This window comes from Panthera pardus, unplaced genomic scaffold (assembly GCF_024362965.1).
Source record: "Panthera pardus isolate Hobbes unplaced genomic scaffold, ASM2436296v1 HiC_scaffold_2, whole genome shotgun sequence".
NCBI lineage: Eukaryota > Metazoa > Chordata > Mammalia > Carnivora > Felidae > Panthera > Panthera pardus.
Window position 1 is genome coordinate 65211414 of NW_026526765.1, and position 22893 is coordinate 65234306.

General features: G+C 38.2%; 1 protein-coding gene across 2 annotated transcripts in view; it reads left to right on the forward strand.

The window, feature by feature from the left end:
- The window catches only part of FAF2 (Fas associated factor family member 2), a 77491-nt gene that overhangs the window by 38181 nt on the left and 16417 nt on the right, over positions 1 to 22893 (forward strand). For both annotated transcript variants that reach the window (XR_008423775.1, XM_019450398.2), the window contains exons 2-4: positions 7861 to 7929; positions 20340 to 20474; positions 22453 to 22529. Coding sequence is in view for 1 of the 2 variants with exons in the window: in XM_019450398.2 (XP_019305943.1) it covers positions 7861 to 7929; positions 20340 to 20474; positions 22453 to 22529 (281 nt within the window). In the remaining variant the exon portion in view is untranslated. The remainder of the gene's footprint in view (positions 1 to 7860; positions 7930 to 20339; positions 20475 to 22452; positions 22530 to 22893) is intronic.

Below are 22893 nucleotides of genomic sequence, written 5' to 3' on the forward strand. Positions count from 1 at the left end.
TTCCCTCTTCACTGCTACCATCGTAAACTACCATTCTGTTTCTCACAGACATTTGTATAGTCTCCTAGCTGGTGTCTTGTTCTCTTTCATGCCCTCTGCAATTAATGCTTCTCACAGACAGAATGGCACTCCCATTGAATTTAGAATTAAAGCTCTTCATTGGTGATTCTCAACCCTGTACAGTAGAATCACCTGAAAGTTCTCACTCCCCTAGGAAAAAATTTATGCCTAAGTTACATTTTCAGAGAGTCTGATTAAATTGCTTGGGGTAGAGGTCTAGGCATCTGTAGATTCCTCTCAGGTACTTCTGATACGCAAGTTAGGCTGAGAAGCACCGCCCTAGATGAATGTTCTCTTCCTTGCCTACTTCTCAGACATTATCTGCTAACTTGCTAAGTTCATTCTGTCTCAGAAGTGTCCCCTACTTTTGTTTTTTAAACATTTTCAAGTAAACTTTCTACTTAGATTTACAGAAAAGTTTTAAAAATAGTACACAACTTCCCATATTTTCTGCACTGGGTGTTCCTTATCAACATTCTTACATTATTATTTCATGCCTTTGTTACACGTATTGAACCAACACTGATACGTTATTATCAAATAAAGTTCATACTTCAGTCTGATTTCCTTAGTTTTTGATGTTTTCTTAAAGTTTTTTTTTTCTTTAAGTTCATTTATTAAATTTGGGAGAGACAGATACAGCACAAGTAAAGGAGGGAGGGAGGGAGGGAGGGAAGGAGGGAGAGAGAGAGAGAGAGAGAGAGAGAGAGAGAGAGAGAATCCCAAGCAGACTTCTGTGCTGCCAGTGCATGGCCCGATGTAGGGCTCGAACCCCTGAAACCAGAGCCGCAAGATCATGACCTGAGCCAAAACCAAGAGTGTGATGCTTAACTGAGCCACCCAGGTGCCCCCTAATGTGTTTCTGTTCCAGGATCCCATCTAGGATACCACATTACACTTAGTAGCCAAATTGCTTGGGCTCCTCTTGGCTGCCACAGCTTCTTAGACTTTCCTTGTTTTTGATGACCTTGAGAGTTTTCGGGAGTACTGGTCAGGTATTTTGTAGAATGTCCCTCGATTGGGATTTGCCTGATGTTTTTTTCATGATTAGGCTAGGGTTATGGATTTTTGGAAGGAAGAACACAAAGGTAAAATGCTTTTTTATTACATCTTATCAAGGATGCATACTGTCAACAGGATTTATCACCATTGACATTGACCTTGATCACCTGGTTGAGGTAGTGTCTGTTGGGTTTCCCCACTATAAAGTTAATGTTTTCCCGTTCTTTTCCATACCATACTCTTTGGAAAGACGTTACTGCACACAGCCCACACTTGAGTAGAGAATTATGTTCCACCTCCTTGAAGGGATAGTATCCACACAATTATTTGGAGTTGTTCTGCATAGGCTGTTTGTCTGCTCTCCCCCATTTAGTTATTCAGTTATGTATTTATATGGACTCGTGGATATTTAATTTGTATTCAGGATTATAGTCCATTACTACTTTATTTTGTTACTCAAATTGTATCGTCTTTGGCCACTGGGAGCCATTTGGGTTGATTCCTGTATCTCTTTATATACCCCCATCATTGTGGGGTTCTTTTGAGCACTTCCTTACTTTCTGGCACTATGAAATTCTCTGAGGTCATCCTATATATTTCCTGCCCCAGTCCTAAGATCATCTCTTTCTCTAAGGAGCCTGGTTCCTTTTTTTGGAGAATAGTATTAGCAACCAAACTCTGAGCATTATGTGTGCTTGCTACTTACTGGAATGTGTGTTGTTGCCTCTAGGCCCTCTCAGCTGATGGAACAGGGACATACATGTATATATACTCAGTTATCTGCTTCTCTCTGTAACCATTCTATATTAAGCTAAACATGAGTTGATTCAGATGTCTCCCAACTCTAATCCATTACCACATGGATCATTCTAGCCTTCTCCCCTTGGTTATCTGTAACTTCCCACCTCAACACAGAGAAAACTGTTTCCCCCCACCCCACATCTGTTTACTTAATTTTTCAGTTCCAGTATATGTATATAGATTTAGTGGCTTCAGAACTCATACCCCATGGCAAACAACTTTATCAGCTAGAGATTGCACTTATGTGCGGTTTCTTTTGCCTTTAGCCTTTCAGACCCCACTCATTTCCACAGTTAGGTCAGCAACTCTCCCCTTCACCCTCTTCAAAGAGGTTGTTTTATATATTTATAATACAATTAAATTCTTTTGTCACAGACTGTATTCCATCCTAGGATCTTCTGACCTTTTAAACGATTTTTTTAAGTTTACATGCATTAAGATTCACTCTGCCATAAAGTTCTCTGGGTTTTGACAAATGCATAATGTCATATATCCATTTGTCTCAGAGTTTTTGCATTTGTTGTCCTGCCTAGGATACTTTCCCCGCATATTTTTCCATGGCTGGGCCCTAATCTTTCATCAGCTTTCTGCCGAAATGTTTGCTCCTTTTAGAGGCCTTCCTTGAACACCTATTCCAAAGGAATCCCCTACCCTAAAATTTTGTTCATTTATTTGCTCTGTGTGTGTGGTTTGCTTTGGTAAGTCTGCCTCCAGTAGGATGTAAACTGAATGAGACCAAGTATTATATTTGTATCTGGATTTCTAGAATACTGGATTGGTGAACATCTGTTGCTAGATGAATAAATTACACCTGTCCTAGGTGTGTCTAGCATTGCTTAGTCCTAGTGCATGTTTCCAATACTCGACAGTAGTGATTGAAAGCAGGCTTGTTCACTTGGGCGTCCAGTTTACCCTGATTCACCACTTACAAAAGAGTTTTGCTTGTAAATTAGGTTAAGTGTTTCAGTATTGAAGATGTGCAGTTACTCTGTTCTCTCCTGCAATGTTTCTAACTCCTTTTTTAAAAAGTTAATAAGTGGTGCACCTTGGTGGCTCAGTCTGTTAAGGGGCCAACTTTGGCTCATGTCATGATCTCATAGTTTCTGGGTTCAAGACCCATGTCAGGCTCTGTGCTGACAGTGCGAAGCCTAGAGTGTGCTTCAGATTCTGTTTCTCTTTCTCTCTCTGCCCCTCCCCTCATTTGCTCTCTGTCTCTCTGTCTCTCAAAAATAAACATTAAAAAAATTTTTTTAAGTTAATAAATGACATAATATAGTCTCTGGTTCTACGTAGAATTGTGCAATACTGTGAATTTCCCAGTCTGGCTGTGCATTAGAATCAGCTCAGGAGCTTTACAAAAAAAAAAAAAAAAAAAAAATCTCCATCTCTGACTTCTTAATTTTCAGGAAGATTCTGCAAATTTGTGTTTTTAACAGCCAGCTTAACATGTAGTCAGAACGTTTGGGATTTTAAAGCCCCAGGGTTTTAATAGTTGAGATCTGGTGAAAATGTCTAAAGGTTTCAGTTTATAGCAACAGTTATTAAAGCTTATACAAAAAGGGTCTGTTTAATTTATACTAACTTTTTCTATAACTTGTAAAGTCCTTACTGTGTTGTGTGCTAAGTACAGGGGAGCATTATATATAGATGAATCACAGACAGTGCTCTCAAGGAGCCTGTATCCTCTGATAAGGTAATAGAATGAGTATAAATAATCATGGTAGAAAGTAGAAAATAATAGGTACATAAGAGAGAAAACAATTTTAGTTTTTAAAGATTGAGTGGCCATTACACCCTAAGAAGAAGGCAGACGTAGACTCTAATTCTTAAAGAGAATATGTACAGAAGAGGAGGGAACCCTGGACATCGCAGTCTTCTGCAGAAGGCTGTGAGGAAATTGGAAGTTAAGAAGGAGCCTATTATAAGCCAGAAGGCAGTAGCCAAATTGGTCAGAGGCCTAGAATGGTCAGGAACTAAAGTCCTTACTGTCAGAGCTGTCAAAGCCAGTGGTACTCAATAGAGCTTTTCAATTTCAGTTTTGAAATTTGCACAGTATTTTATTATTTTCTTAGTCTTAAATTATTTTTTAATTTTTTTTTGAAAGAGAGAGCACGTGAGTGGGGGAAAGGGACAGAGAGGAAGAGAGAATCCCAAGTAGGCTCCATGCTCAACCTCACATGAACTCAAATTGTGAGTTCCTGACCTGAGCCAAAATCAAGACTTGGACCAAGCTTAACCAACTGAGCCACCCAGGTGCCCCATGGTACTTTAAACATTAAAAAAAATCAAAATTTGTTGTGGGACTTTTAAAAAGTAAACAATTTTGGGGTGCCTGGGTGGCTCAGTCGGTTGAGCATGCAACTTTGGCTCAAGTCATGACCTTGCAATTTGTGGATTCAAGCCCTGCATTAGGCTCTGTGCTGACAGCTCAGAGCCTGGAGCCTACTTCGGATTCTGTCTCCCTCTCTCTCTGCCCCTCCCTAGCTTGCATTCTGTCTCTCTCTCTCTCTCTCTCTCAAAAATAAATAAACTTTGAAAATTTTCAGGGGTGCCTCAGTCGGTTAAGCATGCCTCTTTTTTTTTTTTTTTTTAAACCTTTATTTTTGAGAGAGAGAGAGAGAGAGAGAGCACAAGTAGGGGAGGAGCAGAGAGAGATGGAAACAGAATCTGAAGCAGGCTCCAGGCTCTGAGTTGTCAGCACAGAGCCCAGGGCGGGGCTCAAACCCCGGAACCAGGAGATCATGACCTAAGCCAAAGTCTGACGCTTAACCGAGTGAGCCACCCAGGAGCCCATGCTTCTGACTCTTGATTTCGGCTCAGGTCATGAACTCACAGTTTGAGTTCAAGCTCCCTCATCAGGCTCTGTGCTAACAGTGCAGAATCTACTTGGGATTCTCTTTACCTCTCTCTCTGCCCCTCCCCTGCTTGATCTGTTTCTCTCTCAAATAAAGAAACTTTAAAAAAATTTTTTTAATAAAAATAAATAATTGCATACCTAACTAATCCAGACTTCTAGGTGTTTGTTTGTTTGTTTGTTTGTTTGTTTTTAAGCTCTGGAAAGGGCAACCAGCCCAAACTAAGTCCTTCATGGTGCACATAAAGGGAGCTAAAATCTTTTAGAATTAAATCCTAAAGAGTTAAAATGTGTCTGGTCCATGGTTACAGGGTCAGAATCAATGTAAGAACCTTAGGCTCCTGATTCAGAAGTGCATGTTACCACATTTTTGTGAGATTGAGATCAATGTCTTTCTTCTGTTGCTTGCTGGTTGTTAGGAGAAATTTCTTGAGGATAGAGACTGTATCATCTCCATTATCATCTCCGTATCTCTTGGACGTAGTAAATAACACACAGAATAGACAGTAACAATAGACATTTGTTACATGAGAGGATGGATGGGTGGATTTGGCTTTTGTATTAGTCCTCAAAAAAAAGTCTAGGATTTAGCTTTGTGGAAATTCTGGTCATTAGATGTACATATGAACTGTTAGATTTATTAAGTATTGGACACCAAAAGGGAAACAGTTAGAAAATAATCTAGAAAGAGAGGCTGGGGCCACATTATAGGAGTACTTGAATGTTAAGCTAAAGATTTTGGAATGCATTATCCAATCAACTGAAAAGTTTTGAGCCAAGGAATGATACACATACATGCATGCACACACATATACATGATAGGAAGAATAGTTAGAAGGAGAGAGAAAAGTTATTTTGACAGTTCACTTGAAGTGTTGATTAAAGATGCTGGCTGTGGGAAGGGAAATGTAGTTACAGATGTATATAGAAAATGGCCAGAACTTTATTGCTGATGAAGCGTGGAATTCAAGGGAATAGAATACTCAAAAATGAAGCTGAGGTTCCAGATGTCACCTTTGCCTGTATATTTTGGAGGGTGATAGTGTCATTAAAATATGTAGTGGTTTTAAATGATGCATTTGAGGTACTGATGCCACATGTGGGTGAAAATGTTGAATAGGCTATTGGAAATGTGCTGCTAAACTTCAGAAGAGATGGCGGGCGCAGAAATTGTTTAGGAGTCATCTGAATAGAAAGGGTGGTTGAAGTCTAAGGATTAAATGACATTGCCAGGGCATCTGGGTGGCTCAGTCAGTTAAGTGTCTGACTTGATTTCAGCTCGGGTCCTGAGAGTTAGCCCCATGTTGGACTCCCCACTGAGCATGGATCCTAAAATATTCTCTCTCTCTCTCTCTCTCTCTCTCTCTCTCTCTCTCTCCCCCCCAACCTCCCTCCTTCCCTCCCTCCCTCCCTCCCTCCCTCCTTCCCTCCTTCCTTCCTTCCTTCCTTCTGCCCCTCTCTCCCACTCACTCTCTCTTAAATATACACACACACACATATAAATATAAATATATATAAATATATATTTATATATTTATATATAAATATATATAAATATATATTTATAAATATATATAAATAAATATATTATAAATATATATTTATAAATATATATATATATGAGATTGCCAGGGAGGGAGGTATAGAGAGACAAAAACCAGGGACACATCCATAGGGAAATTCCATTTAAGAGGGGGTAGAAGAGGAGCCAGAGAAGAAACAAAGTAAAACCTGAGAATAGTCCAAGGAGAAGAGGGTGGGGGAAATACTTTTCATAGGGAAACATGAGTAACAAACTTTTTTTATTAAAAAAAAAATTTTTTTAATGTTTTTTATTTTTGATGGAGAGAGAGAGCATGAGTGGGGGAGGAACAGAGAGAAAGGGAGACACAGAATTTGAAGCAGGCTCCAGGCTCTAAGCTGTCAGCACAGAGCCCAGTGCGGGGCTTGAACTCACGGACTGTGAGATCATGACCTGAGCCAAAGTCAGACGCCCAACTGACTGAGCCACCCAGGCACCCCAACAGACTTTTTTTAATAAAATGTTTTGGGGCACCTGGGTGGCTCAGTTAAGCATCTGACTCTTGACCTCGGCTCAGGTCATGATCTCTCAGTTCACGGGATCGAGCCCTGCCTCGGACTCTGTGCTGACAATGTGGAGCCTGCTTGGGATTCTCTCTCTCTCCCTTTGTGCCCCTCCCCACTCATGTGTGCTCTCTCTCAATTTTTTTTTAATTAAAAGAAAATAGTTTACACACAGTTCATATTATAAGGTAGGTTATATGACGGTAGGTAAAATGACATTTGGGGTGCCTGGGTGACTCAGTTAAGCATCCGACTTCCGCTCAGGTCATGATCTCACGGCTCATAAGTTCAAGCCCCACATGGGGCTCTGTGCTGACAGCTCAGAGCCTGGAGCCTACTTTGGTTTCTGTGTCTCCCTCTCTCTCTGTCCCTCCCCTGCTTGCACTCTGTCTCTGTCTCTCTCAAAAATAGTAAAAAATCTAAAAAAGGGGGATGATATTTTGCAGGAAACTTGCATTATTTTATTATTATGTATTATTAACAGAATTTTTGTTGAACATTAACAATATTCAACATATTTTTCTAGACCTAGTGGTTGAAGAAATCTTTATAATTTTTTTTTAACGTGTATTTTTGAGAGAGTGAGAATGAGCAGGGGAAAGGCAGAGAGAGGAGACACAGAATCTGAAGCAGACTCCAGGCTCTGAGCTGTCAGCACAGAGCCCCACATGAGACTCAAACCCATGAACCGTGAAATCATGACATGAGCTGAAGTTGGGCGCCTAACCTACTGAACTACCCAGGTGCCCCAAAATCTTTAAGTTTTTAAACTTCAGTTTGAGAGGAGAAATTGATTTTAATCAATAATCATCTTAATTGAAAGCCTTGAAGTTTTAAAGGGTAAGAAACTCCACGTTTTTGTTCTATGGCAGTAATACCTGCTGTAACAGACTGGATAAATTCTGAACAGTGAAGTTTTTACCATACTGGAGCATTTACCTTCAGTACTTTTCAGTGTAGTTTTCCCACAACATTCATAAGTATTTAGGGGTAAAAATATCTACATATTTACTGATGATTTTTCCCTAAGTAACTTTTTGGTTTTTCCTTCTTTTCAGGATCTGACTGGCATAGAATCTATGGATCAATGTCGCCATACCTTGGAACAGCATAACTGGAACATAGAGGTATAGTATGATTCATTCTGAGCCTATTTTTTTCCCCTAGTTTGATAGTGAACCAAAGACATGTATTTTTCCACAACAGAAATCCTTTCTTTTCATAGAAAAATTTTTTAAATTTACAACTCTTTAATCTTAAAAAGATTTGTGGGGAAGATAAAAATTATGATCAAAGCTTTATTATAAAATTTTATAAAAGATGGTGACCAGATCCTTCTGCGTAGTGTCCCTCCCTCTTATTTTTTTCTCAGTGGCTTTTTGGAAAAAGTTGGTTTTTATATATTTGGTTTGTAACCAGATACCTTAATGTGAACTTTCTTATTACATATTTCGTAGTGGTTTTTTTGGATTTTCTAGGTAGTTGTATCATCTGCAATTCAATGATTTTTTTCAGTATATAGATCTTTTGTTATTTTTACTTGATCATTGAATTGCTAGAACGTCCTAACAATGTCAATTAATAATGGTAATAGCAAACATCTTGTCCACCCTATAATGCCTCTGATGTTTTATTATTGAGTGTGATGTTAGTTGTTGTTTGGAGACAAATCACTAGAATTTAAGCTCCATGCAAGTAGAAATATATATATTTGGTTTTGTTAACTGCTGTCTTCCTAAGAGCATCTAAAACTGATCCCAGCACATCGTAGACTCTCAATAAATATCTGCTGATTGTCTTCCAACCTTAGTATATTCATATGATCTCTGGTGAGATTACTGTGTTTTAATTATAGTATGTTATTTGAATTGGGTGCTAGATTTCTGAAAATGTATTCCTAAGTTATATTTAGTTACTCAACAAACTTTTAAGCTCTGGAATTATACCAGAGAACAAGACTAATAGCCTACTCCCATGAAATTCTAGATATCATGAAATTCTAGATAATTTCAATTTGTAATAAATGCTGTGAATAAGATGAGTGTACGAAATGTAACAGGATCTGGGAAGTTATTTTAAATAAGGTGGTGAAGGGGCACCTGGGTAGCTCGGTTGGTTGAGTCCCCGACTTTGGCTCAGGTCATGATCTTACGGTTCGTTAATTCAGGCTCCACATTAGGCTTTCTGCTGTCAGTGCAGAGTCTGCTTTAGATCCTCTGTCCTTTCTCTGCCCTTACCCTGCTTGCTCTCTCTCTCTCAAAAATAAATAAACATTTAAAAAATAAATAGGATGGTAAAGAAAGGCATTTCTGAGGAGGTTGTATTTGAGCTGACACCCAAATAATGAAAAGGGATGATGAATGTGAAAATCTTGGGGGGATTTTCTGCATTTCAGGCAGAGGAAATGATGATCTGTATGATAATTTTGTGCTGTCTCCTTGTTAGATTTTTATTTCAAGCATAAGTGGCTTTATTAGATCACGGGCTTGATAAAATGAATTGAGAAGGGTATATATATAGCGCAGATTTGAAAGAAAGCACTTGAAACTTTGTTTCTGCCAGTTCTCTGTTAACTTTTTCATGTTTTCCCCATCATTCACAATTTCTTTGTTACATCTTTTTATTTATTTTTTTAAGTTTCCTTATTTATTTTTGAGAGAGTGAGCGGGGAAGGGGCAGAGTGAGAGGGAGAGAATCTTGATGCTGTCAGTGTGAAGCCTGACTTGGGACTTGATCCCATGAACTGTGAGATCATTATCTGAGCCAAAATCAAGAGTTGAATATTTAACCAACTGAGCCATCCAGGCACCTCTTAGCTACATTACATGCTTGTTGATGAGCTTTCCTAGGAGATGCTTTTTTCTTAGATATTTGCAAGGTTTTTAGCATAGGCTATACAAAGTAGCATGTTTTCTACTCTCTTTTGTATCTGTTCTATTATCCTCTCATTGTTTTTATTATATTTTCTTTTTTAAAAATGAGACTTGCTGGAGACTGGTTTATTTTAATGTGTTTGGTTTATGAAAAGCTCTTGTATTTATCAGTTCTTATTTTCTTCTTTCTTATTTTTTAAGAAAAATCTGTTCACCCTTTTGTAGATTCATATTCTTTTTCTTAGCATTTGATTTTTATAGCTTGGTTAATTTATTTGTATTCTTCCTTGCATTGAAGGCTGTGAATTTTCAGAAGAAAATACATTTTTAAAGTTTTGATTTTCTTCTTTGACCCAAGGGTTATTTAGGAACATATTTGGAGTTTGTAGTAGCTTGTTCTTTTGTTTTTTGTTTACCTTTTCATATCAGTGTTTCATTTTATTTCATATAGGTATTTATTGAGGTCCTTACAGCTTTTTTTTAATTTAAAAAAAGTGTTTTTTTTAACGTTTATTTTTTGAGAGACACAGAGAGACAGAGCATGAGCAGGAAAGGGGCAGAGAGAGAGGGCAACACAGAATCCAAAGCAGGCTCCAGGCTCCAGGCTCCGAGCTGTCAGCACAGAGTCCAACACGGAGCTCAAACTCAAGAACCGCAAGATCATGACCTGAGCCAAAGTCGGACGCTCAACCGACTGAGCCACCCAGGCGCCCCGAGGTCCTTACAGCTTAATAATGTTCCATTAACATTATGAAACATATTTTTTAATTAAATGTTTTAAACTTAGAGAAAATACAGAGATAAGGGAAACAACCATGTACCTTCCATCCAGCTCCTGAAAGCCAGACATTTTGCATTACTTGTTTAAAATTTCTTTGAAACAAATATGGATAAACTTAAACCCCGTGTAAGTTGCTTACATGTCATCCCTGTCCAACCCCCTACCTTTCTATTCCTTGTTTCTGAGAAGTAACCACTGTTGACAACTAGATGTTTATCAAGGAATGTGGGGTTTTTATTGGATAAAGGTTCGTGTCTGTATTCAGTCAAGCTTATTACATGTATAATTAAAATTGGCTATTTCTTTTCTGTTTACTTAATAAGACTACTGGACATGATGAACTTGAATGTGGTTTCATAGATTTCTTTATTTCTTACTGATGATGTTTTTTTTTTCTAATTATAAAAATAATACATGTCTTCACAGAATTTGAAACACAAGAGTTGATAAAATTGAAAATGAAAATTCTTGGTAATCACACTTAAGATAACCACGTCTGATGTTTTAATGTATGTCCTTCCGGACCTTCTTATATGTGCTGGAAATATATGTGTATGCTTTTCCAGTGTTAAAAACAAATATATCAAAGAAATGCTTATTTTTTGTACATGCTGTGAAAGGGCAGTCCATGGTGCAGATAAAAAGCATGAATACATTTTATGTCTATTTTCGGGGAAATACTTCCTTACTCTTGTATAGTTTGACTACTTTATTTGACACAGAAAGATAAGTGGCTGTTAGAGCTTTTTTATAATATCTTTTAATATCAGATGATGCTTTTTGTTTTAAATTCTACTTTGATATATTAATACTGTTGCCCCTGCTTTTCTTTATTTTTTTTTAATGTTTATTTATTTATTTGGGGGAATAGGGGAAGCAGAGAGAGAGGGAGACAGAGGATCTTAAGCAGCCTGCACTGACAGCAAAGAGCCTGACCTGGGGCTTGAACCCACGGACCATGAGATTATGACCTGAGCCGAAACCAAGAGTTGGATGCTCAACCAACTGAGCCACCCAGGCACCCCACTGCTTTTCTTTATCGATTTTCAGTTACCTGGTATAATGTCAACCATCCTTTAATAGGAAACAACTTATCAAAATATTAGAAGCTTTTTGCAAAAATAACTGCATGTGTGCATACCCACACAAAGAATTCCAAAAAACGTAAAGAATTAAAGCTGTAAATAAATAAATAAATAAATAAATAAATAAATAAATAAAAAAGGAAGTAAGTGTTCTCCCTTAATTCCACCACTTCTTAGATAGCTGGTTAAGTTTTAGTGTATAGCCTTTCAGACTTTCTAAGTTTTTTTTAATGTTTTTATATACTGGAGAGAGAGCGCACACGTGTGCACGCAAGTTGGCGAAGGGCAGAAAAAGATAGGGAGAGACAGGATCTGAAGCAGCTCCAGGCTCTGAGCTGTCAGCACAGATTCTGATGTGGGGCTCGAACCGACAAACCGTGAGATCATGACCTAAGCCAAAGTCATACACTTAACTGACTGAACCACCCAATGCCTCACCTTTCAGACTTTTTATATGCATTTAGATGACTACATAAATTGAAGTATAATTTTCTTGTTACACAGGTGGGATTATGCCACCTTTACAGCTTTTTTCACTTAAATCTGTTTCGGTAACTCATAAAAATAATACATGAACTATATTAAAATAATTCTAGTTTTAAAAAGTTTAAAGCCTAAGATGAAATATGAAAAAAAAATCCCATTCGGATCACTTTCCTACTGCAATCTTTTAGTCCTAAATCTCCAACATAGTGATATTAACAATTTTTTGTTTCCACATACTTTTATGCCTGTCTAAAACTCTATATATATTTTCCCCGAAATAAACCAGAGGTTCTCAGACTTTGTGGTGTCACTCTTTATACTTAAGAATTATTGGGAACCTGGGGGTGCCTGGGTGGCTCAGTTGGTTAGACATCCAACTTCGGCTCAGGTCAGGATCTCGCGGTTAATGGGTTCGAGCCCTGCATTGGGCTCTGTGCTGACAGCTCAGAGGCTGGAGCCTTCTTTAGACTCTGTGTCTTCCTCTCTCTCTGCCCCTCCCCCGCTCATGGTCTCTCTGACTTTCAAAAATAAATAAACATGAAAAAAAAAAAAAGAATTATTGGGAATCAGGACACCTAGATGGCTCAGTCAGTCAAGTGTCTGACTTGGGCTCAGGTCATGATCTCATAGTGAGTTTGAGCCCCACATCAGGCTCTCTGCTGTCAGCACAGAGCCCATCTCCATCCTCTGTTCTCCCTCTGTGCCCCACCCCCACTTGTGCACGTGCTCTCTCTGTGACTCTCTCTTTCAAAATAAGTAAACTTAAAAAAAAAAAAGAATTATTGGGAACCTCCATAGAGCTTCTTTTTATATATGGGTTATATCAGTTGATATATTAACATATTACAAATTAAAACAAATTTTTTAGTTCAACTTAAAAATAATAAACTCATTACATGTTAACATAAATTTTTCAAATCTCTTTAATGTTTGGCTTAATAGAGAAAAAAACTGTGACGCCTGGGTGGCTCAGTCAGTTGAGCGTCCCAACTTTGGCTCAGGTCATGATCTCATGGTCTGTGGGTTTGAGCTCTGTGCTGACAGCTCAGATCCTGGAGCCTGCTTCAGATTCTGTGTGTCCCTCTCTCTCTGCCCCTCCCCCACTTGCACTCTGTCTCAAAAATAAACAAACATTAAAAATAAGTAAAAAATAAAGAGAAAAAAAACTAGATTTTCTTATCTGCTTCTGCCTCTGATCTCTTGTGATATATAATTTTATTTTTAAATTAAAAAAATTTTTTTTAAGTTTATTTATTTTGAGAGAGAGGGAGAGAAAATTCTAAGCAGGCTCCATGCTGTCAAGGGGAGCCTGTTATGGGCTCAAACTCATGAACCATCATGATCTGAACTAAAATCAAGAGTGGACCGCTTAACCAGTTGAGCCACCCAAGGCACTCCGTGATTCGTAGTTTTGAAGTATATGAGGAACATCCAGTTTCATGCAAGATATAGTTAGAAATGGGAAGAGTATTTCAATAGCCTTTTCAGATAACCATGGATGTTCTTTGATAGTGTGATAAGTTTCTTAAAGGTTAGTTGTAATATGGAATTTGAAACCATACCAAGGAACTTTTCATTCTCTTACATTGAAATCTATTGATCTGTCTTGCACTTTTTTTTTTTATGTTTCTTACTGTCTTTTTTTTTTTTTTTTTTTTTTTTTTTTTTAGAACACACATGCACGCACATCTGTGCAAGCAGGGAAGGGGCAGAGAGAGAGAGAGGGAGTAAGAGTATCCCAAGCAGGCTCCACACCGTCAGTGCAGAGCCCAATGTGTGGGGCTCCTTGTTGCTTACATTTCATCCCTATCCAACCCCCCACCTCCTTTCTATTCCTTCTTTCTGAGAAGTAACCACTGTTGACAGCTAGGTGTTTATCAAGAAATGTGGCTCACCAAATGTGAGATTATGACCTGAGCTGAAGTCAAGAGTCAGACGCTTAACTGGCTGAGCCATCCAGGCCACGCTATGAATGGTCTTTCTAATGTAGTTAGTAGACCCTTTCACACACAATTTTCTGAGAGGCATCACTTTTCTTCAGTTCTTTTTTTGAGGTCTAGTCTTAATTTTTATTTGTTTTAATTAAAAATGTTTTTTCTTGGTGCACCTGGATGGCTGCTTGGGATTCTCTGTCTCCCTCTCTCTCTCTCTGCTTCTCTCATCCTCTCTCTCTCTCAATAAACTTAAAAAAATGTTTTTTATTGAGGTATAATTGACATGTAACGTTATTAGTTTCAGTTGCACAACATAATGATTATTTTTATATATTGCAAAATAATCACCACAGTAAGTCTGGTTACTATCTGTCAACATACATAGTTACAGACTTTATTCTTGTGATGAAAACTTTTAAGATCTAGTCAGTTCATTACCTCCCCTGGCATCCTTGAAGCCCCCTGGCTACTCTAGCCCCTCTTTGGCTTTGTGCCTTGAGCCTGACTTGGAGAGAATATTTGGGGATGGGTGGGCTTCAGGATGCTGGATCCAGTCATCTTTTTCTTTCTTTCTTTTTTTTTTTTTTTTTTTAATGTTATTTATTTTTGAGACAGAGACAGAGCATGAGCAGGGGAGGGGCAGAGAGTGAGGGAGACACATAATCTGAAGCAGGCTCCAGGCTCTGAGCTGTCAGCACATAGCCCGATGCGGGGCTTGAACTCACAGACTCTGAGATCATGACCTGAGCTGAAGTCGGACGCTTAACCGACTGAGCCACCCAGGCACCCCAGTCATCTTTTTCTTAAGTTATACGTTTAGTCCTTTCACATGTTGAACTTCCCCCATATCTGTTTCCCAAAAATAAAATGTTCCTTAAAGACCATCATGAGTCAGAAATGGAACTGGCGGCAGCAGCTATCAGATGAGCTATCTCGTGTCGGCCACCTGCTTTCTTCTCCCATTACTTCTCTATTGTTGTCTTCTCTAGAAAGCCAAACCACGAGCACCAGTTTATGCATCTAGCAAGGTAGTGCTGGTGGTTGACACGAGGCTCTCAGTTCCTTGGCATGTGAAATGCTCCATAGGACTGCTTGAGTATCCTCCCACCATGGCAGTTGACTTCGCGGTTAACTTGACTCATATCAGTGTTAAGACTACATCTGGTCTCTCCTTTGCTGTCCTGGGCCTCGTGCTTTCTTTGTCACTCCCCTCCCACAAGGTCCTGCTGAAAAGTGGTTGATGTGTCTTGCACTTTGTGAGGATTTTTTACTGTAGCTTGATTTCATTACTTCAAGCATTCATTATTTGGAAAATATTGTTCACTGAATTAATACAGATCTTCCAAATGTTGTTGCATTTTACCATATACATAATTTCATGTGTTAAAAGCACCACCAAACTCATCAGAAAAGCTTTTAAGAGGTATTAGGAAATTGGCAGGTTTACAGTGGCAGATATAAGTTTGCAAATTCTAATTTATAATTGACAATAATTGCTGTTAGTTGTGGGTTTTAAATTAACAGCTTTATTATTGATATGTAATTCACATACCAAACAGTTCACCCATTTCAAATGTGAAATTCAGTAGTTTTTAGTATATTCACATTGTTGAGCATCCATTACCCCCATCAGTTTTAAAATATTTTCCCAAAAATGTTTTAAAATATTGAGAACCCCCCCCACCCCCGCAAAATAACCCATGCCCTTTAGCTATTACCCTGCTGCTTCTATCCCTCCCTGCCCCTAAGCAACTACTAATCTACTTTCCATTTATAGATTTCCCATACTGCCATATGAATGGAATCATAGTATGTGGTCTTTTGTGACTGGCTTCTTTTACTTAAGATAATATTGTCAAGATTCATCCATGTTGTAGCATGTATCCGTACTGCATGCCTTTTTTTGTGTTGTGGTAAAATGTACATAACATAAAAGTTTGCCATTTTTTTTAAGTTTATTGTTTAATTTATATCCAAGTTGGTTAGCATATAGTGCAACAGTGATTTCAGGAGTAGATTCCTTAATGCCCCTTACCCATCCCCTCCTCCCACAATCCCTCCAGCAACCCTCTGCTTGTTTTCTATATTTAAGAGTCTCTTATGTTTTGTCCTCCTCCCTGTTTTTATATTCTTTTTGCTTCCCTTATGTTCATCTGTTTTGTATCTAAAAGTCCTCATATGAGTGAAGTCCTATGATGTTTGTCTTTTCTGACTAATTTCCCTTAGCATAATACCCTCCATTTCCATCCACGTAGTTGCAAATGGCAAGATTTCATTCTTTTTGATTGCCGTGTAATACTCTATTGATTGCCGTGTATACTCCATACACACACACACCACATCTTTATCTATTCATCTATTGATGGACATTTGGGCGCTTTCCATACTTCGGCTATTGTTGATAGCACTGCTATAAACATTGGGGTGTATGTGCCTCTTCAAAACAGTGCACCTATATCTCTTGGGTAAATACCCAGTAGTGCAGTCGCTGGGTCATAGGGTAGTTCTATTTTTAATTTTTTGAGGAACCCCCATACTGTTTTCCAGAGTGGCTGCACCAGTTTGCATTCCTACCAGCAGTTGCAAAGAGATCCTCTTTCTCCGCACCCTCGCCAACATCTGTTTGTTGCCTGAGTTGTTAATGTGAGCCATTCTGACAGGTGTGAGGTGGTATCTCATTGTGGTTTTGATTTGTATTTCCCTGATGATGAGTGATGTTGAGCATCATTTCATGTGTCAGTTGGCCATCTGGATGTCTTCTTTGGAGAAGTGTCTCTTCATTTCTTTGGCCAGTTTCTTCACTGGATTATTTGGTTTTTTGGGTGTTGAGTTTGAGAAGTTCTTTATAGATTTTGGATACTAACCCTTTATCTGACAGGTCATTTGCAAATATATTTTCCCATTCTGTCAATTGCCTTTTAGTTTTGCTGATTGTTTTCTTTGCTGTGCAGACGCTTTTTATTTTGTTAAGGTCCCAATAGTTCATTTTTGCGTTTGTTTCCCTTGCCTCTGGAGAGGTGTTGAGTAAGAAGTTCTTGCAGCCCAGGTCAAAGAAGTTTTTGCCTGCTTTCTCCTCTAGGGTTTTCATGGCTTCCTATCTTACATTTAGAGCTTTTATCCATTTTGAGTTTATTTTTGTGTATGGTGTAAGAAAGTAGTCTAGGTTCATTTTTCTGCATGTTGCTGTCCAGTTTTCCCAGCACCACTTGCTGAAGAGACTGTCTTTCTTCCATTGGATATTCCTTCCTGGTTTGTCAAAGATTAGTTGGCCATACGTTTGTGGATCTATTTCTGTGTTCTGTATTGTGTTCCGTTGATCTGAGTGTCTGTTTTTGTGCCAGTACCATACTGTCTTGATGATTACAGCTTTGTAATACATCTTGAAGTGAGACATTGTGATGCATCCAGCTTCGGTTTTCATTTTCAAGCTTGCTTTGCCTATTCAGGGTTTTTCTGGATCCATACAAATTTTAGAATTGTTTCAGTTCTTTGAAGAATGCTGGTGTTATTTTGATAGGGATTGCAAAAGTTTACCATTTTAATCATTTTAAGATTATGATTTTGTTGCATTAAGTACATTGTTGTGCAGCCATTACCACTATCTGTTTTCAGAATTTTTTCATCTTCCCAAATTGAAACTCTGTACCCATTAAACGATTATTTCCCATTATCCCCTTTCCCTGCCTCTGGTAACCACAATTCCACATTTTATCTTTATAAAATTTGACTATTTTAGATACCTGATGTAAGAGGCATCAGACAGTATTTGTCCTTTTGTGTCTGGCTTATTTTACTTAGCATTATGTTTTCAAGATTTATCCACGTCATGGTGTGTATCAGTACTTCATTCCTTTTTATTGTCAAATCATATTCCTTTGTATGAATATACCACAGTATCTTCATTCATTAGTTGATAAACGCTTGGACTGTTCCCACTTTAATCTATTATCAGTAATGTTGCAGGGAACGTTAGTGTACAAGTTTTTGTGGAGATGTATGTTTTCATTTCTCTTGGGTGTATAGCTAGGAGTAGAATTGCTGGCTCCTATGACAACTCTATGTTTAACCTTTTGAAGAACTGCCAGACTCTTTCCAAAGAGGCTACACTATTTTACATTCCAGTAGTAGTGGCTAAGGGGTCCAATTTCTCCACATGTCACCAACATTTGTTAATATCTGTCTTTTAAAATTTTATTTTTTTAATGTTTTTATTTATTTTTGAAGGAGGGAGAGAGAGAGACAGAGCATGAGTGGGGGAGGAACAGAGAGAGGGAGACACAGAATTCGAAGCAGGCTCCAGGCTCCGAGCTGTCAGCACAGAGCCCATTGCGGGGCTTGAACTCACGAACTGTGAGATCACGACCTAGGCCAAAGTCGGACGCTTATTGACTGAGCCATCCAGGCACCCCAATATCTGTCTTTCATATGATAGCCTTTTAGTGGGTGTGAAGTAGTATCTTGTGGTTTTGGTTTGCATTTTTCTAATGGCTAATGATGATAGAGCATCTTTTCACGCGTTTGTTGGTTGTTTGTAAATCATCTTTGGAGAGCATCTATTCAAGTCCTTTGCCCATTTTTAAATTGGGTTATTGTCTTTTTGATGATGAGTTGTAAGGGTTCTTAATATATTCTAGATGCTACACTCTTATCAGATATATGATTTGTAAATCTTTTCTCCTATTCTGTGGGTTGCCTTTTGACTCTTTTGATAGTGTCCTTTGATGCACAAAAGTTTTCAGTTTTTTTGTTGTTTTGTTTTTAAAGTAAGCTCCATGCCCAATGTGGAGCTTGAACTCCCAGCCCTGAGTTCAAGAGTCAACATGCTTTTCCAACTGAGCCAGCCAGGTGCCCCAAACGTTTTCAGTTTTGATGGAAGTCCCAGTTTATCTAATGTTTTTCTTTTGTTGTTTGTGCTTTTACCATCGTATCTAAGGAACAATTGCCTAATCCAGGGTCATGAAGATTTTCACCTATGTCTTCTTTTAAGAATTTTATAATTTTAGCTCTTACATTTACGTCTTTGATGTGTTTTGAGTTAATTTGTGTATATAATATGATTTAAGGGTTCAAGTTCATTCTTTTGCATGTTAGCATCCAGTTGTCCCAGCATCATTTGTTGATAGACTGTTCTTTCCACATCGAATTGTGCCTTTATACTTGAAAATATGAAAACTTAGAGAACTGCCTGGCGTTAGCCACACTGCAAAATTTAAAGCCAACTATCACGGTGAGAGAACACTCAAGTCCTCACTTCTTACAGCAACTGTAGTTTCCCAAAACCACTCTCAGGTTTGATAATTCACTAGAAGAGTTAACTAAAAGCTGTTATACTCATGGTTACGATTTATTGTAGGGAAAGGGTATAGATTAAAATCAGCTAAAGGAAGAGATCTATAAGGCAGAATGTTGAGTTCTAAGCACAAAGCTTCAGTATTCCTCTTTCATGCAGTCAGAATGCATTATCCTTCTGGCAAAGATTTGTGACATTATGCATGAAGTATTGCCAGTCAGGGAAGCTTACCTCAGCTTCAGTGTCGAGTTTTCATTGGGTCTTATTTACACAGTATAATTGTTTTTGATTGATTACCTATGATTGAACTCAGTCTCCAGGTCAACTGATACTGCATTACCCACAGTCCCCACCCTAAACCCCATGGTTGATCTTTCTGGGGTGGCAGTCTACCCTATCAGGTATAGATTATCTCCCAGAATCCAGAGCCAAATACCAGATCTTTTTTTGGACACAGTGAAATTTTTTACTACACTGGGACAAGTATCCATTTTCTGGGGCAGAGTTAATAAGAGAATAAGGCGTTTTACTGAATATCTTCTGTCAGGATTATATTAGGATCTTTATGTATGTACATCTTACTAAATTTTCAAATTAACCCTGAGAAATACTGTTTCTCCTTTTTGCATATGAGGAAACTGAGGCTCATAAGCCAGGCGACTATTGTGAGTGGTGGAGCTAAGATTCACACCTAAGTTTCTGTTCCAAAGCCAAGCCCTCCACCAAACACTGCTCATCAGAGTTGCTCCATCAGACCGCTCTAGGGGCACTTCCTACATTGTATTCTCTGTGGATGGCTTTCCTTCACACAGTGAAGCACCTTGGATCCCAGCCACTCTAAATAATACATACCATCTGAATAAAAGCAGTTGTGTTTACTGCACAAATGGAGCTTTCAGATAAATTTCTTGGACTCCTCTACTGTGAATTCTGGAGCCATCACCACACATTGCCTCCCAGCAAAGCAAGTTAAAGGTCTATGAAGATATACTCATCATATAACCTGTTTTGAAGTACCAAGCAATGGTGTTACTTTTAGGTTGATTTGAGCAACACTGAAACTCTTGCTGCTCTTTTTTTCTTCTCAGGCTGCTGTACAGGACCGATTGAATGAACAAGAGGGTGTACCAAGTGTTTTCAACCCACCTCCATCCCGACCCTTGCAAGTTAATACAGCTGACCACAGGATCTACAGCTATGTTGTCTCAAGACCACAACCAAGGGCAAGTTATTTTATAGCTGGAATTTCCCCCTTGTTTGTTTCATAAGTCCATTCACTAGGTTATGTTGATCTCTGTATGATAGGAGCAAAGGAAATATTCAGAATGTAAACCTATTAGGTTGATCTGGCTTCTTGGTAGATATGTTGGGTTTATCATCTTCACTTGATTCTTCAATGAATTGATACAGTAACTATCTTTTTTTTTTTTTTTAATTTTATTTTTGGCTCTTTGTTAGTTATTTGAAGTTTGTGCACCTTATTTGAGTACACAATTTTATTTACATGTCTGAAAATGTTGGCTGCATGTTCAATAGATTTATCACTTTTTTAAAAAAATATTTTATTTTTTAAGTAATCTCTACACCTTGCGTGGGGCTCGAACTCACAACCATGAGATCAAGAGTTGTATGCTCTACCACCTGAGCCAGGCACCCTTAAATCTTTCCATTTTAAGTTAAAATGTTTACTGGATTCTTTGTTGCTTCATTTTACTTAATTGTAAGCTACTTCTAGGGAAGTTACTTGGAATCTTTGTGGGAGCCTTAGCCGTATCTTTAAAATTCATCTTGAAGGGCTAGTAGCAGGGAGGTGATAAGTGGTTCATTTAAGAATGCTCCGGTGTACCAGGTATTTTGCTGTTGGGGATCCAGATATGAATAAGAGCCAGTCCTCCCCCTTCAAATTGTTCTCATAGTCTAATTAGGAAAGTCAGATATGTATAGTGATGATGAACTCTAGAGAACTTTTTAGAGTTTCTCTTTCTTACTCTTGGAATTACACTCAAACTCTTACACTTGGATTTAGAATTCCAAGAAAGCACTCACTTTAACTTTGCAGCAGTTAGAATTTACTCCGTTATCACACTTTAAGACTTTGTTTTTAAGCAGTCTCCACACTGACCATTGGGCTCAAACCCAGAACCCTGAGATCAAGAGTCACACACTCTACCGACTGAGCCAACCAGGCGCCCCATCATACTTTTTTTGTGGAATACTTGACAACATTTTAAAAATGGAGTTTCTAAGTAGTTGCTTTGGGGTATTCTGAAGTGGAAGAAAACAAGTTCCTAGAGCAGTTACATGACTCAAGAAATTCTGTATATGTCTAATGTTTCCGCCATTATTTTGGGACTCTTATGTCAGCCATGGGGCTCCAGAGCTCCCTGGCCATAGACACAGGGAAAGTCTCAGGTTAACACAATGTGACATATAAGAAATGTTTTGTAAATGATAGAGCCCCTACATAGTTAATAATAACAGCAATAATCAACATTGCTAAAATTATAATTAGTATTATTACTAAGATTAATGGCCATATGGAGGCTTATAATTGTGGTTTATGTAATTATTTCTCATTTATATACAAATGTCCAAAGTAGTAATTGTGGTTATTGTTATTTCTGTATACCATATTTTAATGTATAAATTTGAAAAGGAAAGAATTGGGGCGCCTGGGTGGCTCAGTCGGTTAAGCATCTGACTTTGGCTCAGGTCATGATCTCGCGGTCCGTGAGTTCGAGCCCTGCGTTGGGCTCTGGGCTGATGGCTCAGAGCCTGGCCTGCTTCCGATTCTGTGTCTCCCCTCTCTCTGCCCCTCCCCCGTTCATGCTCTGTCTCTCTCTGTCTCAAAAATAAATAAAAACGTTAAAAAAAAAAATTTAAAAAGGAAAGAATGAATACTTATGATTTAGGGAGGCAAACTTGTAATTAAATTTGACAATATAGATAGTTGCAGAATTGAAGCACTGAAGCAGATTTAATACAAAAATTATGTGATAAAATAAAAATCTGATAGTATTAGATGAAATGAGATGAAAGGCAATAAGTCTTTAAGAAGGATGATGTGACCAGGAAGAGGGAACTGTATTGCAGTGGAGGAATCATGCAAAAGAACAAAAAAAGAGTGAAAATTTGAACTAGCCATCTGCAGAGTATTGGAGATTGAGAGAATGGTGTCTAACTTTGTTTTTGGAATTTCAGGGGCTGCTTGGATGGGGTTATTACTTGATAATGCTTCCATTCCGGTTTACCTATTACACAATACTTGATATATTTAGGTATGTACATTTGTATTTATATGTTAGTAGAAATAGGGTAGACTTTGGAGCTGAAACATAGACCAGAATAGTAAGGTTTATGCTTTGTCAGTTTTGACTTGCCAATTGATCATCAGATTGAATACTCTTTCAGAACACTCTAATACTGTAGTATGACAATATTTTAAATTGTTCAAACATAACAGATGTTGTGAAATGGAACTGTTTTAAAGTAACCCTGTAAAGTAGTCTTGCCTATCTTTCTCAAGATCAGTCTACCTATGTTTATCGTTATCCTCCCTCTTCCCACCATGTCTGTCACCTTTACATTCCCTAGTGAATCTTCACACCCTTTTCTTTCTAACCACCATTATCTACCAGCTTC